The 18,846-nt window shown below is 32.0% G+C and overlaps 1 protein-coding gene and 1 long non-coding RNA gene across 5 annotated transcripts in view; one reads left to right on the forward strand and one right to left on the reverse strand.

Moving 5' to 3' along the window:
• MIB1 (MIB E3 ubiquitin protein ligase 1) overlaps positions 1-18,846 on the forward strand; it is a 132,334-nt gene that overhangs the window by 77,326 nt on the left and 36,162 nt on the right. Inside the window, exons 11-12 of the mRNA XM_079108293.1 lie at positions 5,431-5,628; positions 7,730-7,881. Coding sequence (XP_078964419.1) covers positions 5,431-5,628; positions 7,730-7,881 — 350 coding nt within the window. The remainder of the gene's footprint in view (positions 1-5,430; positions 5,629-7,729; positions 7,882-18,846) is intronic.
• Positions 1-18,846, reverse strand: part of LOC306642540 — a 39,952-nt gene that overhangs the window by 19,618 nt on the left and 1,488 nt on the right. The window contains exons 3-4 of one of the 4 annotated variants that reach the window (XR_013758572.1): positions 17,893-18,177; positions 13,519-13,537 (exon numbers count right to left, since the gene is read on the reverse strand). This is a non-coding gene — a long non-coding RNA (uncharacterized lncRNA). Of the gene's footprint in view, positions 1-13,518; positions 13,538-14,113; positions 18,178-18,846 lie in introns of those variants that run through there. The other 3 variants (XR_013758573.1, XR_013758571.1, XR_013758574.1) reach the window with 3 other exon arrangements.

The raw sequence follows: 18,846 nt of genomic DNA on the forward strand, positions 1-18,846 counted from the left end.
AGAACAAATGGTTAATTAATGCTGTGAACATATAAGATTGATGTTAGAGTGAGGATCAGTAGGCCAGATGTTTGTAAATAACTTACCTTTCAGTTTGTCAATTATGTTAACTAGAACAGTGAATTTGTGGAAATTTATACCATACTCCTCATTTAGATTTTCATTATGTACATTTTCTGTTTTAAAAAACATTGTAGATGGATGTAATTTGTAAAAGTAGAGTGAGAAAGGGGTATTTACTTGTCAGGTTAAATTTAATGACACTTCCCCAATTCAGAAAGGAAAATACATTTCAAAGTTGAATTTAAATGTAAATACAACTCATGGCCCAAGATTAGAACAAAAATTCATTAAAGTCTCATTTTTTTCCCCCTAGGATATAAAAATTAACAGTCTATTAAAATGACAGCAGTATAATTCATTTTAAAAACAGTAGTTCTCACGCAGGGGTATTTTTTTCCTACAGGGGAGCTTTTGGAAATGTCTGGAGACATGTTTGATTGTTACACTGGGTGGGGGTAGGGGATTTACTACTGACATCTATTGGTTGCAAGGTAAGGATGATATTAAGTATCCTACAATGTGCAGGGTAGGTCTCACAACAGTAACCTGGCCTAAAATGTTGATAGAACTGAAGTTAAGAAAATAGCTTATTTTGCAAGTGCACTTAAATTTGTGATTCATTAGCCAAGTTTATAAAATAATTTAGTTTTATTAATCTTTTTATTATTGGAAATTTTAAGCACTTGAAAAAAATAGTATAATGAATTCTGTGTACCTGTATTACACAGAATTAGTTATTATTAATGGCAAGTTTTGTTTTATCTATATCCTTTACTTTCCATTTCCTACACTGAATTGTTTTGAAACAGCTATAAATATCTCATTATTTTATTATTATAGTATGTATCCTAAAATATAAGGAGTCTTGTAAACGTTAGTATACTTTTTATTATACCTAGAGATGAAAATGTTGATTTTTAAAAATTCAATTTCATTAAAAATTTTTGGAATACAGTTTTATAACTCTAAAACTGAGAAGGAAAAGGCTTCTATCTCTGGTTATCTTATTTTTGTAACATTTCATTTTTTTCATCTGCTTCAGGAAGTGAGCTCAACACGGTATAGATTGGGGTTTGTATACCCCAGTATAACCAACAAACTTAATCCAGAACGTGTTGTAAATGTTTTTTGAAAAACAGCACAACCATTTACTTATGTATTATCTACGAATGCTTTTCAGCATAGCTACAGAGTTAAGTAGCCTTTTAGTTTTGATAAGAGATCACATGACCTATAAAATCTAAACAAACATATTTTCTGGCCTTTTACAGAGAAGTTAGCTAGCCCCTTATTTAGATGACTGTTTTAGATTTTTCAGTTGATTTAAGCTGTTATCAAACTAAATAGTGTGGAGTATATAAGATTACATTTTTCCCTATTTCTTTTTCTTAGGGAAAACTCAGAGAGCTATTTTGGAAAATTGGTTGTTTCCAGGTATGACCTACTGAGTACAGTAGGATTATATTTTGTGTCCTCCTTAATGTATAGGTAAAGGCATCAAGGACGGTGAGAAGTTAGGTATGTTTATAATAGGTGAGCTAATTTTGGCTCTGCCAGGGACTCAGTATTTATTTATTTATTTTTTAATAAGAGTAAAGGTATGGAGGTTTAGATGGATGACCACTTCAAGAACATGCCTTTTTTGATGTTTTCACATGGTACAAAAATATGCTTATCAGGAAACGTGGGGTGATTTTTATCATTTAGGGTTAATGAAAACTGCTTTGAATGCAGAGGATTGGTAGTAGGGAATAATAATAGACTTTATCTATTGTATTTTTGCTGCTAGAAAGTTACTGGGTAAAAAGTTAATTGGTAAAAAATTGAATTTCCTCATTTGTGATAAAGAGTTGCAATGTGGATTAAGAGAAATGATTATGATACCATTGTTATACAACACTGTAGGAATTTAAGTTGTTGGCATTACCAGTAAACACTTATTTCCAAGTGTTGGAAGTAGTGCAGTTTTTCAAGAAACAAATGCTTCTGTTTAATTATTCTTATCATTAATGACAACAGAATGGCAAAAACTGTTTTTCTAACTGTAAAACTGAAATGGAAAGGGTAGGTGGGCTTCAAGATTGGCTAGTTTAAAGGAATTATTTTGTTAAACACAAATCAGGATTCAAAATAATAAGCAGTGAAATGACTTTAGGTGTCCATAATATCCAGGGATACACATTAATTCGAGTTGCTATTAGAGACCTCCCCACACCCAAAAAAGCCAATGCTGTTTAAAGCATGAATGTCAAAAGATTAAGATGAGGGGAGAAGGAAAATGTATCCCAAGGTGAGAGACAGGGGTAGATCAAATGGTGAGAGAGGAAGCAAGAAGAGCCTGGAGAAACTAGGCTTCTTCTTTTATAACATCCTGTTTTCTTGGGAACTAATTCACTTCATTGAGACCTGGATAAATCCCTTCATGAGGGTGGCACCCATCTCTTAAACATCCATTACCTGTCAATACTGTAACACCAGAGAGCAAGCTTTCAGCACATGAGCCTTTGGGGGACAAATCATACGCAGACCACAGTAGTCCCAGATTAAGTCTCAGTAGATTAAAGAAGATGAACGTCTTACAAAGTATCTTCTGACCATAATGGAATGAAGTTAAAAATCAATAACAAAAAGAAACAGAAGTAAACCTAGAGTTTTGTTTTTTTTTTTTCTCCCCCCAGTAGTAAAGAGACTTAAGAGTTTTAAATATCAGATTTGTGTTTTATAGAGGATTTTGCCTTGGGTATGAAAAAATAGTTTGAGGTAAGAATGCAGTGAACACAAGGTGAGATTAATTCAGATGAGTAAGAGTGAAGGTCTGAATTTGTGGTAGAGTTGGAGAAGAGAATAGTTTGAGCATCATTTGGGGAATAAAAGCTATATAGACTGTGGTAAATGAATATAGACACTCAGAAGTAGTAGATGAATATGATTTATGGATACTGATTTTGTGGACCATATGGTCTGTGGTTCTCTCAGCCAAGATGGGGAAGACTGGTACAAGAGTAGAATTTTGAGGGTTGAGAGGAGAGAGAAGGGAGCAGAAGAGTAGACATCAGTTTGAGATTTAATTTGTGGCTGTTTTACAGACTCTTTGATATAACCTTGTGAAGTTGTTTTACTCTTGTCCCTTGTAATTCTTATTTGACATCACTTAATAGTGACCTGTGTAAACTGTGTGTAACCTGGGTGTAACCTGTGTTAGGTTTATTTGGAGTACTTAAGATGGATTCAGAAGAAAGCAACAAGACTTACTACTTAAGACCGTGGTACAAATCTGGTTTTCTACTTTAGAAGAGAGACATGAAAATAATTTAATTGGAGTATCCTAGTGTATATATGCATATTTCATAATCTTTTAAATTTTTACTGTATTTCTTTTTGACATACATGAATATCGAGGTTTTTAATTTCTTAGTGTTTGATTTTACATGAATAAACTGTTGATGGGAACTGCATAAAAATGTTTCCATAGTGGTATTCTAACAACCATAAATATATGGTAACTTTATAAACAGTTACTGTTTTTAGTCAGTGTTAGTGAATTGATACTCCTTTTTGTTTATTTGTTTTATTTCACATTATTGGGGGTTAAACCAAGGGCCTCACACATGCTAGGCAAGTGTTCTACCACTCAATTACATTCACAGTATTATTTTTATTTTGAGCCAGGGTCTAAGTTACTCAGGATAGCTTGAAACTTATAAATTCTCCTGCTGATTCAGTATCCTGAGTAGCTGGAATTCTAGTCATGTTCTACCTTGCTGGACTGTGTGTGATGTTCCTGTTTTCAAGGGAAGGGTAACTATATGATAAACTTAAAACTTTTAATAGGAAAAAATTCAGATTTCAGATTGGAAAAATCTTAATTCTAGGATTCAGAGATACTGAAATGTGTAAATATAAAGGTGTGTATATGTATGTGTGTATGTATGAGTGTGTACTTGTTTTTCTGGGATAATGGCATAATGTTTTTCTGGGATAATGCAGCTTAGAAGCACAAGAGTTGAATCTTAAATCTTTTATGTGGTTGTTTTCCAGTTCCTTCATTCTTGATTTCTAGGTAACAGAAACTCCTAAATTAATTCAGTTGGAAATACTAGTAAGGTAGAAAGTTCCCAAAGTCGAATTTACTGCCTTTTTAAGAATGGTTGAGGGGCTGGAGAGGTAGCTCAGTCGGTAGAGTGCTTGCCTTGCAAGCACAAGGCCCTGAGTTCGATCCCCAGCACCCTGCCCCCCCCAAAAAAAAGAATGGTTGTACAACTGTTGCAGATTCCTACACAAGTGATTTTGCCTTTATGTTTGAGACAATAGATCAAAAACTTTTGAATTTAGTAACTGTTTTGAATGATTTGGTTTTTTTAATGTATTTAATCATAACAGTTTTTTTTGTTTGTCTTTGAAAAGTAGTTTAGATGATCTTGTGTGACATGGATTTTTCAAATTCTTTGCAAAAACTAGGGAGTCCATCAGGGACTAGCTGCGTGGATTGGGAATCATGACTCTGGAGGAAGTTTTAGAGCAGTCCTGCTTGTGGGTGTCAAACTTTGGAGTGTAGTATTGACATAAAGATATTACCCTTATAAAACCCTATCTCTATCTGCTTCTGTGAAGGTAATGAGACTTCTTTTTGTTGGAACTAGATACATTATTTTCATGGTATATTCCAGGCTTTTTTTCCCTTTAGAAGGTAGTTTTCTTCTTGCACCGCTCCCCAAAAGAAAAAGGTATTTAACAATTGGATCTTCCTGCCCTCTCATCTCTTCAGAAATATACTTGTTATAGACGATCTGGGAAATGTATTTGATTCCTCTGAACGAGTTTTGGCATTTTAGATGTATGGAATTTGCTGCTTCGTGCTTCATTTTTGCCTTTTAAAGGGGTCAAACTTTGTTTCTGTTCTCAAATATACATGAGTGTATGCTCACTACTTAGAGGTAACCAGTAACCACTATTAATTTGTTGATGTTTATTTCTCCCCTTAAAGCTAATTGAGATCACATTGTTTGACATCTTTAAAAAAAGAACTAATGTAGTATAATTTTTATGTCATTAAAAAGTCTTTATAAAAATTTTTAAATGACAAAAAATTTATGTAGCTTAACAATATCCTGATGAGTTAGTATCATGACTGATAAAGTAGAAGTAATGAACGATTGGTGATTTAACTACTCATTCAGTTTATGTATGATATTGATCTATGTTTACTATTTACCTTTGGAGATAATCACTGTTCAATTTCTAATTATTTTGTTGACTCCACTATTTCATTTTCTTAAATTCTTCTGGTTCTTGGTATGTTATTAAGCTTCAAGGTTTGTTTCTCTTTCTTAAATATCCACTAATTCAGATTTGAATATTAACATTTAGGATAAAGATGGAGATAGAGCAGTTCACCATGCAGCTTTTGGAGATGAAGGTGCTGTTATAGAAGTACTACACCGGGGTAGTGCTGATTTGAATGCTCGCAACAAGCGTCGACAGACGCCACTTCATATTGCTGTCAATAAAGGTCATCTTCAAGTTGTGAAGACTTTATTGGACTTTGGTTGTCATCCTAGTCTCCAGGTAAGACCCCCCCACCCCCGTAAGACACTTAAAGAAATAATATTTCTAGATATTGCTAGTATCCTATTAAAGGGAAGCACTAAATTCTGTGGTATTCCTTTGTTACCTTTCTTTTTTTGTACAGTAGGTCATGGTAAAGGATACCAGAGGCATAGAAGGTCATAAAATTGGCAGCTATTCCTTTTTAGGAAAAAAATTTTTAAAGAAAATGTCAAAAAGATTGGGCTTAGGGTGAGGGGTACAGAATGAGAACTTATTAAAAAATATCAACATTGATTTAACTTTATTTTGTAACAATGAATTTCAACAGCTTAAAAGAATAGGTTAATTTCTCAATAATAACTTAATAAATTTAAATTATCTTCATTGTGACTTAATTTATCTTAGTCTTGGTCTAGGTATTAGTATAGTCTTTGGAAATTTTCTGATTTGGAAAATATATAGTGTTTTAAGGTCGATTGACAGTGGGAACTAATTTTTTTTTTTTTCCCAGGTTTGGGGATACTAGATTTTGAGGCAAGAATCACCAAAGAAATAATTCTTTCCAGCCACAGTTTAGCATCTAGATGAACTAAACCACATATATAAGGGAAATATAGTCTGTTTTCATGAACTGTCATGTTTGGTTGTTAAAACAGCCCATCTTGTGCATGCCTGTCAGGTTAAAATTTGGTATGAATGCTTAATAATTTAATAGCAAAATAAAATGGCACATGATAATTTTGCAGACTTCTAGGTTCATTTTTAGATTGTTCTCATATCTTTTAACAGCACAGGCTTGAAATAGCGTATTATTTTTCAATAAAGAATGGTCTTTGAAACACAGTTTGCATATGTACAAAATACTTTGTTCAAATTGGAAACTCTGATTAAAATAACCAGGGGAGAATCATTGAGATCTTAATCTGTTTGTAATTTAGGTAACTCACAGCAGCCAAAGAATTGATAAGATCTCAGAGAGGTAATTAAGAACAGAAGTTATGGAAATGAGAACTTTGAAGAACTAAGAGAATAGGAGTCTTTATAGCTAGGTGGTTAGAAAATGTTTCTGAAATGCAACCATTTAGGAACTGACAGGTTCTAGGGTGTGAGCTTAGTGGGTGATAGGACTGGAAGATGTAGAAGGAATTGAGGTGTTGTGTTAATCTGCTGAAGAAAAGGGAATTTATATCTATTGACCATTTTTGTCAGAAATTGGAGGTGAGGTTATATATTGAGAGTCTGAGTCGGGGTTGAGTTAGGGAATTGAGAATAGTGCTGAAAGTTTGGAATAGCTGTTTTGGGGATCAGAAGGCAGAACAGACCAGGGATCTGTAGAAGGATATTTAATCATGTAAAGAGCTCATGTCAAATTGAAGATTGAAAATTTTCAGTGTCACTAGATACAGGATAGAAGGTAGATGGTTGGGTCGAACTTGGGTTAGGAATCCTTTATTGTGGACAGATGAATATATTGCCTGTATTGTCAGCCTTTTTCTGTAAAGAACCTGACAATATATATAATAGATTTATTCAGTCTGTCATTATAGAATAAGGCAGCCAATTCTAGTAAAACTTAATTTACTATTAAATTTTCCTTTACACTGGTGTCTGTTTTGACTTAAGTAGTCACTTCCTTGCCCTTTGAAAATACTTTGGCTAATGTTTCTCACGTTTCATTGCATAATGTATTTGTCTCTGGAGCTCTGAAAAACTACTGATGTTTGTCTCTCATCCCCAGAGATTTAGTAGGTATGGATAGCAGCCTGGGCCTCAGGAGTTTTAAGAACTCCCAGAAGATTCTAAAGTGCAACCAACATTGAAAAACACTGACTTTAAACTCATTGTTATGGGCCCTGAGACTGGTGTAGGTTCAGTATAGAATTTCGGGGATACAATAGTTAATGGTGTGACTTTAATGTATCTGTTTTTTACCTGCATTTACATGTTTAATACAGAGGATGACCATTGTTATTATTAATTGTTATTGGACCATTATTAATTGTTATTGGATATGGCCTCTGTTTCTTTTCTTTGTTTAATAGTTCTATATATTACTATTAGGTATAATGATTAAATGAAGGTGAACTAATGAAAGTCTCTTTAAATTTAAAAAAAAAAGGATTCTGAAGGTGATACCCCTCTTCATGATGCCATAAGTAAGAAACGTGATGATATCCTGGCAGTTCTTTTGGAAGCTGGAGCAGATGTTACCATCACAAACAATAATGGATTTAATGCTCTACATCATGCTGCACTAAGAGGAAATCCCAGGTAAAAACGGTGCCTTTTACTATTTTAGGTGCCACATAGAAATATTTCCTTATGTTTGCATCTCTTTTCCTGAGACTTATAAGGAAATAATTTCAGTATTTTATGTCATTTTAAAGGTATATATAGAGTATGCTGTTGTTTGATAGATTAATTTTATATGATTTATTTAGTTGTTAAAACTAATACAAATATTATGAAGTGATTAAATATATATTAATGTAGGTATAAAATATCAGGAATACTCATTTATATCTAAAGATTTAATTAAAATGCATTACATTTTGAGATTTTTGTTTCTTCAAATCATTCTCAGGGTTATCCATTTGCATGGTAATTACTTTTTAATTTTCAGCTAAATAAATATAAAATTACCTACTTCCTTATTAACAATGTAATTAGTTATATAAACTTCTAGTGTAGGTGAACCCTAGTCACTGTTTTTGAAGTACTAGCTGTTTTACTGAAGGAAGGGTTTGCTGGTTAATGTTTGAGAAAGACTGCTTTTGGACAGTCATGTTATTTATAAAGGATCTGCAAAGTCCCCAGAAAAGGAACATGCTTTGCTTTGCTTAATGTTGAGATTTATATGAATGTATTTTTTAGAACAACTTTACCTTAAAATTTTAGGAAATTCTGCCTTATGTCTTCTCCTTGTATTTGAATCAAGCCTACATATCATGACTGAGGCACATGTTCACTTTGATGTTTATTTTGTTAATCCTATCTATTCTGAATTCTTATTCTTTGATATCTTGTTTTTATACCATGTTTCCAAGCTTTTGCCTTTTTTTAAGCTTCTTAGAATCACCACTAGAGGGTGATCACAGAAAATAGAAGGATTTTATTGCTGTTGCTTGTTGATGCCCATAACATAGGTATATAATATAGGATGAAACGAATGACCATATTTTTGCCTTGAATCTTTTTTATATTATAAATATTTTGCCTTGAATATTTTAAATATTACAAATATTTTGACACTCTATACTTTTTCATGTGAAGGAGACAGAATACTATTATATGTTCTGTGCCCTTCAGTTAAAATTGATGATGATGATATTACCTCTGATAAGTGCTTTATATGCATTGTCTTAAACTTTGATCCTTTCAGCACCACCCCTTCCCAACCTTTCAGTAGCAATTGGGGCAGAGATTAATATCCTATTTTTATAGATGAAGACTGTAAGGACTAGCTTATAGCAATGCTTTTACTTATCTGAGATTATGTAGCTGATTAGAAGAGCAGCTGGAATTCGAGCATAGAGTGTGACTTTAGAATCTTAGCTCTTAAAGCACTTTAGTGTTTATGATTAATGACCTATATATGAGGGAGGACACATGGACAGTGAATGATTTAACCACAAATGGTGTATAGTTCATCATTCCCCTTGCTATCTCATTGCTAAGGGTTCTTCGACTGCTTTCACTAATTTCAACATGCACTGGTTTGAAAATTGTTTATTCTGTGAATTTTCCAATCCATTCCATTCTTTTTATTCCCATTGTCATTGACCTAATAAAATACTTATAATTTTTATTTAGACTCTTACAATATCTTTCTAAATATTCTCCTGGATTTAACTTTTCATACAGTTTCCATTCTAAAAGAATAGATCTAATGACATCCTTTTCTTGTTCTCAATTAGTCGTTTCCTATTATACTTAATAAAATCTGTACATCTTGGCTTGGCATTTAAAGCCATTTCTGGAATGTCCTGAGCCTTACTTTCTTTTATCTCCCACTAGTTTAAGTTCCTTTACCTACCTTGCCCTTTAGCTGCTTTATTACACTGTCCTTCTTTACTAAAATAATGCTAGTTGCTTTTTTCCTTTTTTTTTTTTTTAAGCATTTCTTTCATTGGAATGCTCTGTCTCCTTTATTGTGGCCATCTTTCCTCCAGATCCTCCTCTGTTTCATCATTGGCATTATTTTGTTTGCTTTTTATTTCCTTGTTTTGTATTGCATGTAACATAATCTGCCAAATGCTGTTACTATTGCATTTCCATCTTTTCTTTTAAAATTGTGGGTGCTCATAGGCATTTGTATATCCTCCACAATGATTGGAATAGAGTAAGCACTTAATAAACATTACTCTTAATTTGACAGCAAGGATAGTGTAAGATTTCACAAGATATTATGTGATTAATTACAGATTGAATTTTGTGTGGAGACTGTTGAGTTCAAACAGAGCAATCACTTCAGATAAGAATGGTTAGAGGGCTGGGGTTGTGGCCCAGTGGTAGTGTGCTTGTACTAGCAGGTGTGAGGCATTGGGTTCGATCCTAGCATCACGCTTAAAAAAAGTGACAAAAAAATAAAGTTATAAGAATGGTTAGAGATTTTATTAAGGGAATTTATAGTATTAAACCATAAAGGATTAAACCATAAAGTTTAACTAGAAATCAAAGTGTTTTGGGAAACAAATGTCTTTTAAATATTTTTAGTTGTTTCATTTTCATGGGGAGTAGGCATGGTATATTCAATAATGCTAGGCCTAGGCAGGAAAAATATTTTTTCTTCCTATTTCTTGAAGAATTCCCCAGGAAATATATAACAGTTATTCCTCCAGCCAAATAATTCATGTCAGGTGACATTTAAAAAAAAGGAAAAATGGTTTCATTCTATTACAAAGTGATGTTTTAGTTAAAACTCTCTAATCCTCCATAAAACATTTTAGGTAATTGTGGCTGTAGGTTGATAGAGTGTGATTTTACTTGAACACCAAGGAGTATCATAAGATGTTTCAGCTTATGTATCAGTTGTAATTGCAAGTTGGGATGTTTTGAGTTCTGTTTCATATCATATTTTCTTTCCTGTAATGACCAGTAATGTCAAAAGACAGAAGGAACCTTTTCTAGTTAACTCAGAATAAAAAACTATAATATTTTTATTGGGTTGGGGTTGTGGCTCAGTGGTAGAGCACTTGCCTAGCATGTGTGAACACTGGGTTCAGTCCTCCTTACTACTTAAAAATAAATACAAACCACAAAAAATAACATTGACTTCTTTGGCCTTTCCTGTTTTTAGAAAAGCAGATATAGCACATTATTATTCCCAGAACTTAACCTGCCATTTTTGGAGACAATATTAAATATGATTAATAAATTTACCAACACTTTTTCCTTGTTTATGAGCATTTTATAGTTTATCTTGATGAATCTATCACCTTCAATTTCAATTTTTCAGTTTTGTCCTTGTGATTTTTGTTTTATGCTGAAGTTATGCTTATTTAAGATAGATGGCTTAACTTTTGGATTTCATGTATAGTCCATTTTAATTGCAATTGATTTACTTAGTATAATTCTTAGCTATTTTGTGATTTTTTCATTTATTAGAATGTAATTTTCTACAGTATATTAGTTACAACATTGTGAATATAACTTAGTACCAGTGCAAGTATTTGCTTATAATTATTTCCATTTATTATGATTAAAATATAAGAAAAGTCTACAAAATTTACATGTGGACATGTATATATGTGGAATTTAAGTACCATTCTGATTCCTTGCTTTGCTTTTAGTTAGCAGTAATAATTTTCCAGCAGTGATCAAGAACACAGTAGAATTAATAATTATTAGTTGTGCTTTTCTAAAAGAAAAAAGTCATTATCCCAGTCTTTAAAATGTGTATAGATATCCTGTTTTTGAAGAATGTTCTTTGAAATTTAGATTTCAAAGGTTCAGATCAATATAGATTTTAAAATTTCAAAACTGATCTCGATGTTTCCTCATCATATGTTAGCAACTAGATAAAGACATTAAAAGCTATTTAATTATGTATGTATTTATTTGTGTATTTGTTTGTTTACGGTATTGGGGTTTGAACTCAGGGGTACTCGACTACTGAGCCACATTGCACTTTTGCATTTTATTTAGAGACAGGATCTCACTGAGTTGCTTAGTGCCTCGTTTTTGCTGAGACTTGGTTTAAAATTCATGGTCCTCCTGCCTCAGCCTTCTGAGCCTCTGTGCACCACCATGCCCAGCAAAAAATATTTGTTGATAATAAGGCAATTTGTTTCTTCTTTTCTTTTCTTTTTTTTTTTTTGGATACCAGGGATTGAATCCAGGGGTGCTTAACCACTGAGCCGCATCTTCAGCCCTTTTTATTTTTTATTGAGACAAGGTCTTGCTGAGTTGCTGAGGCTGGCCTTGAACTTGGGGTACTCCTGACTCAGTCCCCAGTTGCTGGGATTATAGGTGTGTGCCACCAGGTGTGGCAGCCATTAGTTTCTTTCAGAATGTTAGTTTCACAATGAAACACTGGTTTTGGTCATTCTTTATAAAGTTTGCTCCACTTTAGAATAGCAGTTCCATGTTTTAATACAGCATTTTTTGTTTTTAGGAACATTTAACTAACAATAATACTGATAACAATAAGCATTTTTTTTTTTTTTTTTTGAGTGGTGCTGGGGATTGATCCCAGGGCCTCCTGCTTGCCAGGCATGTGCTCTATTGCTGACCTATACCCGCAGCCGGATACTTGATTTTTATAGAGACATTCTCCCCTGCAGTTCAGTTGTGTTATCTTCTACTTGTTTTTTTTCCCATACATTTCTGATTTAAATCAAGAGTAGAAATTATTTCTGCTGATAGCAGTGAAAACTAAATTTCTTTGGATTTTTGAAGCAGCATGTTATTTAGGTAACTTTCTGTGAGGTTACTGTATTTACCTGCTTTTAAGTTTTTAGAGCTCCCTTACAGGCATGAAAATAGCAATATTCTCTGCAAAGCTGGCAAAAACAATAAGTATTTTGGGGGTACTGATAACATTATATAGGTATTTTTATACATAATTATTTATAATTGTTCTTTAATATAAATTGAATGCTAAAAGTAACACAAGTTACTTCATAATAACTTGTATTTTCAGGTTTGTGTTATGATACCTTTGTAGACATTTTTTATTTGCTTATTTATTTATACCCACAAAGATGCATGATGAATCTTATTGAATGTGTGAGCAACTCTGTTTTCCCTCTAGAACATTATGATAGCTTTATTTAAGTTTATTGGATCCAAAATATAGTCTGGTAAATGAGACTGTATTGAATATAGGAAGATTTGATAATCTGCAGAAGTCTGGCTTAGTGTCCAGTGCTTTTCTCTTCCTTACAATTCTAAACATGCTAAGTACTGTATTAAAAAAAAAGCTGAAAGTCTTGTGCATATTTTAATAAATGCTTGTATATAATGCAACTGAGATGTAATTAATGTAAGCATGAAGTTCTGGTAGCTTGAATACAGTGATGATATTTATTTATATATACGTCCCTTTTCCCACTTTCTTTTAGGGATGAGTTTTCACTTTGAAATAGAGGAGGTCAGGATTTGAGGATTGTGTGAACATTTGGGTTTCCTAATTACTGCTGCTTGCCATTAGTAATCTCCATTAATTGCTGAAATGTTTCTCTCTTTATTAAAGAACATTAGATTATAGTTTATTGCAGTTACTAAGAAAATTAGGTGGATGTTGAATGGCTTGTCATTTTCCCCCTTAGTTTTTCTCCACTGAGACAGACTTGTGTGTGTATTTTTTTATAAAGAACAAAGAAGACAGGAGAGTAATAAGATTTTTTATTAGGGTTGGGGTTGAGGCTTAGTGATAGAGTACTCGCCTTTAGCACTTATGAGGCACTGGGTTTGATACTCAGCACTACATAAAAACAAATAAAATAAGGTATTGTGTCCATCTACAACTCAAAAAACATTTTACAAAATGTTGTATTAGTAGAGATCTTCATTTTATAACTGAGGAAACAGGTATGGAGAATTGAAATAACTTCGTGAGTAAAAAATAGCAGTACTTAGAATTTTCTTTTTTGAGCATTTATAAACCTTTTTGGTTCAGGGTCAGAAGAACTGTATGCTTATGGCTTAAATGTCCTCAGGATATCCTGTGTATTATCTCCCTTTCACTTTTTCTGCTAATGTTCAAATAAATAGTGATAAAATTAAAGGCTAATCTTGAGAAAGAGTGACTCAACATTCTAGGGTTTTTTTTTTTAATAACACCCTAGTTATAAAGGTTTTTTTTATAGTTTTTTTTAACATATAAAATATGTACACGTCCATGTGAACCACACTGGCTTTGTAATGATATTTTCAGGTAAATTTCTCAGATATTTCCTTTCTTTAAAAGAAGTTTTTTTATTTTTATAATGAAGCATAGTTTACATTTCATTATTATTTCTTTTCTGAAGAATAAGAAATTTAATACCAAGACACCATAAATAAGTAAAATTATTTTATTTGAATCCCTTAAGTCATTTGCACATTTTTTGTGAAGCTTTTTATAAACATCTTTACTATAGTCCTTTCAAGTAGAATTAACAATGAAGTTGTTTGATTTTATCCACAGTCTGAATAACTTAAGGTGAAATTAATTGACATGTAATTGATATTCATGAATCAACCGTCGTCTCTCCTGTAGTAATCAATGCATAGCTACAGCTGGTTGAAGGGGACCAAATCCATTGAAGAGGCGATTTGGTTCCATTTTACCAGCTTTAGCAAAGCATTGTAGTGCTGCCAGTTTGGGATACAAAACAGTTAAATGCTTTTTATTTATAAAAATAATAGTTATGGGCCATCTCCAAGCGTTAAAAGTCTCCTATCAGTTCTTCAGTCACTGAAAGTAAAATTTTCTATTTTGAAAGCGTTTCCTACTATTTCCTACTCTTACAGTTTGGAAGTCTCTTTTAACAAGTTGTTAATGCATTAAGGAATTACCAGTGTACATCTTTGTTTTAGCAGCTTTGCTGAATTCTTAAATGTAAGCAATAACTTACATCAAAACCAGCAACATTTAGAAGAACAAATAGACTTGGATATGTTTCAGAATAATGTTTTCTACTTATCTCTAGGCAGTAAACCATATTCTTTGAGTAGTTAAGCTGAAAGTTGGGGAAGAGTAATGTTAGTCACACATTTCTACTGCCACTTCTTTTTTTAGTAGTATGGTTAAGGACTAGTAGCAAGTTGCTGACGGGGTAGAGGAATATGAGTGGCCTTAAGAAAATACCTCTGCCCTTTGGTTTATAAATAGATCACACATGTATTCTGTGTATTGCTTGGACTTGGTTTTGGGAGGGACTACCATGCATAATAGCTTATTTTACTTTGATTTTGCTTATATAGGGTTACCAATGGGTCAGTACTTTCACCCTTTTAAAAATCTATTTCCCTGACTAAATTCTCCATCATTTTGAATACAGATTTCCTAGTTAACTTCTTATTATCAACATAATCATACATTGACTTGTGGTGTTTAACTACAAACAATGAATTTTGAGTACTAAAATCTACCATGTATTCTGTTGAATACATGCTGCTATGCTGCTCTCTGGGGCTCTGTTGTACCCAATTTTTTCACACATTGAACTGCTAATACAACTTGAAAAAAATCCTACCATTTAAACTTTGAAAATCAGTACTTTAAATGTTTGTTATAACATGTTTTAGTGTTGACACTTGCATGAAATACAACTTCGGTAAATTATAGTTTGTAAAGTAAGAAAGACTCAGTGAAATGTAGAGAGTAGTAAATATTCTTTATAGTTAGTCTTTTGAACTGAAGTGGGAGAAGGTCAACACTAACTTGGGCAACATTCAAATAATTCTGAAGAGTATTCTGCATCTGTTGGTGGTTAAGTATCATGCTGCTGGTGAAATTAGTATCACAATTCTTTCTATCATTTATTTGTGAAACAGGTGTTAAATTGCCTGAACTTAAGTGCTGAAGATAGCAATAACACTGGCTTCTAATTTTAGTAGTTATATGGGAGCCATTTAGCAGATCCAGTTGCTCTAGTGTGCTTTTGGATGGCAGTTCAGTTTCATACACTGGCCATATCGGGGCAAGGAGAGACCATGGGAAAAAAATAGTACAGCATTTGATAATGTCAGCATCTGTTATCCCTGTCAGGGAGACAGTTGAAATGTTTGAGTTACACCAGTGTCAGCAGATGCCCAGAGTTTAACATGTACTCAGTTAAAAATGAACAGCTGATCTAAGTGATGGATATGATATTTTAAGAGTGATTGAAAATATTCTGATATGTTAAGCTAAATTTGTAAGCACCGGAATCAGTTTATAATTTTTCTTCATAGATGAATAGCCTATCATTTTATTTTTTAAGGATTATATCTATTCAGTATTATAGAAAAGAAATACTTAGTTGTTGGAATGTTTAAAAAGAATTATTAAAACCTTTTATACTTGTGGAATAAGTAATATAATTGTTCATTACAAAACATAAGTAGAATAATACCCTTTGAGTAGATTATAGAATAAGCTCTACTTCTGAGGTATATATTTTTAGTTTTTGGTATTTAGTGAATGGAATATGAAGCACTGGCATTCTTTTTGTGGCTGTCCAGAAGGGATATGTTTAAATGAGTTAAGATTTGATTTATTTTTATTTAATTTACTTGAAAATGCATGATTTTAAAATTATGCTTGTTATAATTTCCAATAATTGTGCAATTTAATGTGATGCTGTATATAATAGAGTAATTCATTTTTCATAATTGAATGGAATGAAAATTGCCTTTCTATTGACTATTTAATAAGGTATTTACCTTATTAAACAGAAAATGAACTATAATATAACATACTCATTTCTTTTCAATTTCTGATGCAAAAATTTAAACTAATACTGTTCTTTTTGTACATGTATAAACATTTTAGTTGAAATAACGACTTTGGAAATAAATAAGAATTTCGAATACTAGTGTCTTCTTTTTTCTAACTTTATAATAGATTATCGATTATTGCTAAGAACTTTACTATTTATAATTTTTATAAATATACAAATTATTTGTATACAAATACACTAGACTGCATAAAGTACAAAGAAGTATTTTGAAATATCTAATCTACTATATATAGTACATGTATTATGTCTATAAATTGAAATATAACCAATAAAAATGGTTATTGGCTCTTGATTATATTATTTTCATTTTATATGCCCCCTTTGGAGAAAGCAAATTCAAAGATAGTACAATCTTTTAAATGTTTGACAGTCTGTTACCATGTTGACTTATTCGGTAGCCCAGGATCTTGTTATTTTTTTCCCCTTTATACTTATGTTTTAATTACTTTTTAACATTGTATTTAATGTGGAGATTGTGTTAAGAATTTGATGAACTTGCAAAGGATAAGGGCCACTTCTTTTTGTACAGAGTTTTACTTAAAAGATAATCTTCTAGAATTATTCTTTTCTATAGTTGTCAACAAAGAAAACATAAAACAATGAAAACTTTTGCTCAGAATTTTTTCTAATATTAATAATTATAAACTTACCAAAGGTGAAAAATACCCATTAAAGCTTTAGTGAAGTCAACTTTTGTCATTATCTTATTTTTCTTACCAATCATTTGGCTCTACTAATGTGGTATACTTAAATTAATAAAATTATGGAGGCAGAAAATAGGTCATTTGTATTTCTTATTCTTTTGTGTTAGTAATTCTGTTTTCCCTGTTGTGGTCATTTAAATCAGGTGAGTACTCAAAAAAATGTAAAATATACTGTTTTAAACTTTAAAATGAGTTTCATTATAATTTGAATTCTACTTCAGTAGAACTTCTAATTTACAAAGTATAAATTGTAGGGATATTTAATTTCCATCTATAAGTATTAGGTACCTTTTCTTTGATGTTAGTATTACTAAAGGTCATCTACTTGATAATAGGTTAATTTACCGTATGAAGGTCATTCATGTTGAAAGAAGCCAGGGCTTCTTTTAGCATTTAAAAGTTCCCTCTTGGTGGCTTATTACCTACCAAAAATACATACTTCTTTACATTCCATAGCATTGTATGTTCATATGGGTACATAAAGAAGTATGTACTCTGAGTAGGTATTACTAAGTTGTTAGCTGTAAAAACACGAAATATTTTATGTTCCCTTTTGTTAGTAAAACATCGAGCTTATTCACGTATTACAGTGGTAGATTATTTGCAGGCATTAACTTATCAAGGACTGAACTTTATAATATAGTTACCTGATCATGCCATTAATGCCACTTGTGGTTCCTTGTTCTTGATGGACATAAACATTTCTAAACATTTTGACCAGTTAAGTGCTGAAATTTTTCTGGTTTCATTCTTTTTTTTTTTTTGTAAGACATTGATAAAATCAGTAGAATTTTATAGTATATTTCAAAAGTTGGTAAGATGAACCTAATTTCTTCTTCATAGTCCTCAGAGAACTTCTTCTTCTTCTTCTTCTTCTTCTTCTTCTTTTTTTTTTTTTTTTTTTTTTTTTTTTGGTAATTTGCTTCTAGATTCTGGAAGTAGATAGTAATTAATTTGGCTACAGTTCTTTTTACATTCCAGATACCTTATTCAAAAACTTAACTAATTAACCAATTAGTACTTCTAGAATTGATTCAGCAGTTGAAACAAGGAGAAAAACAGTTCTTTTGAGCATGTCAGTGAAGTGAATCTTTAAAAATGGTGAATTTTTCTTTAGTTTTTTTAAGGTCATAGATAAGAACTTTTACTCATTTGAAAACTTCTTTGTTATTTCTTTGTCTTTATTAGTTCCTTACCTGAATTTTGTACTTCTGTGTTTCTGTTTCAGTGGAATTCAAATTCAGATAGTTGTAGAATATCTAATTTTGGTGAGTTTATTCTTTTGATTATAAAATTCTTTTCATAGAAAGGAAAATTACCAAGACAGTCAACTTTTTCAAAGTCTTACATAAAAGAACTGAAAGGTTTTAGCTTGTGCGCACATGGATTTTAGCTTGACTATTTGGCATGAGAAAAAAAATTATAGTTGGTGAGTAGCCTTTAATCATTAATTATGTTCAAATGTTAATTTAGGAAAAAAACTCAAGAAAATTTCAGATTTGGCAAAGGAGGAGGGAGGACAGGGATGATAGGATTTCTGCAGCCTGTGATAGAAAGCTAGTGCAGCTCATGGGGAGCAAATCTGAACGTAGCAGTAGATA

This window comes from Sciurus vulgaris, assembly GCF_902686455.1.
Source record: "Sciurus vulgaris genome assembly, chromosome: 13".
Classification (NCBI taxonomy): domain Eukaryota; kingdom Metazoa; phylum Chordata; class Mammalia; order Rodentia; family Sciuridae; genus Sciurus; species Sciurus vulgaris.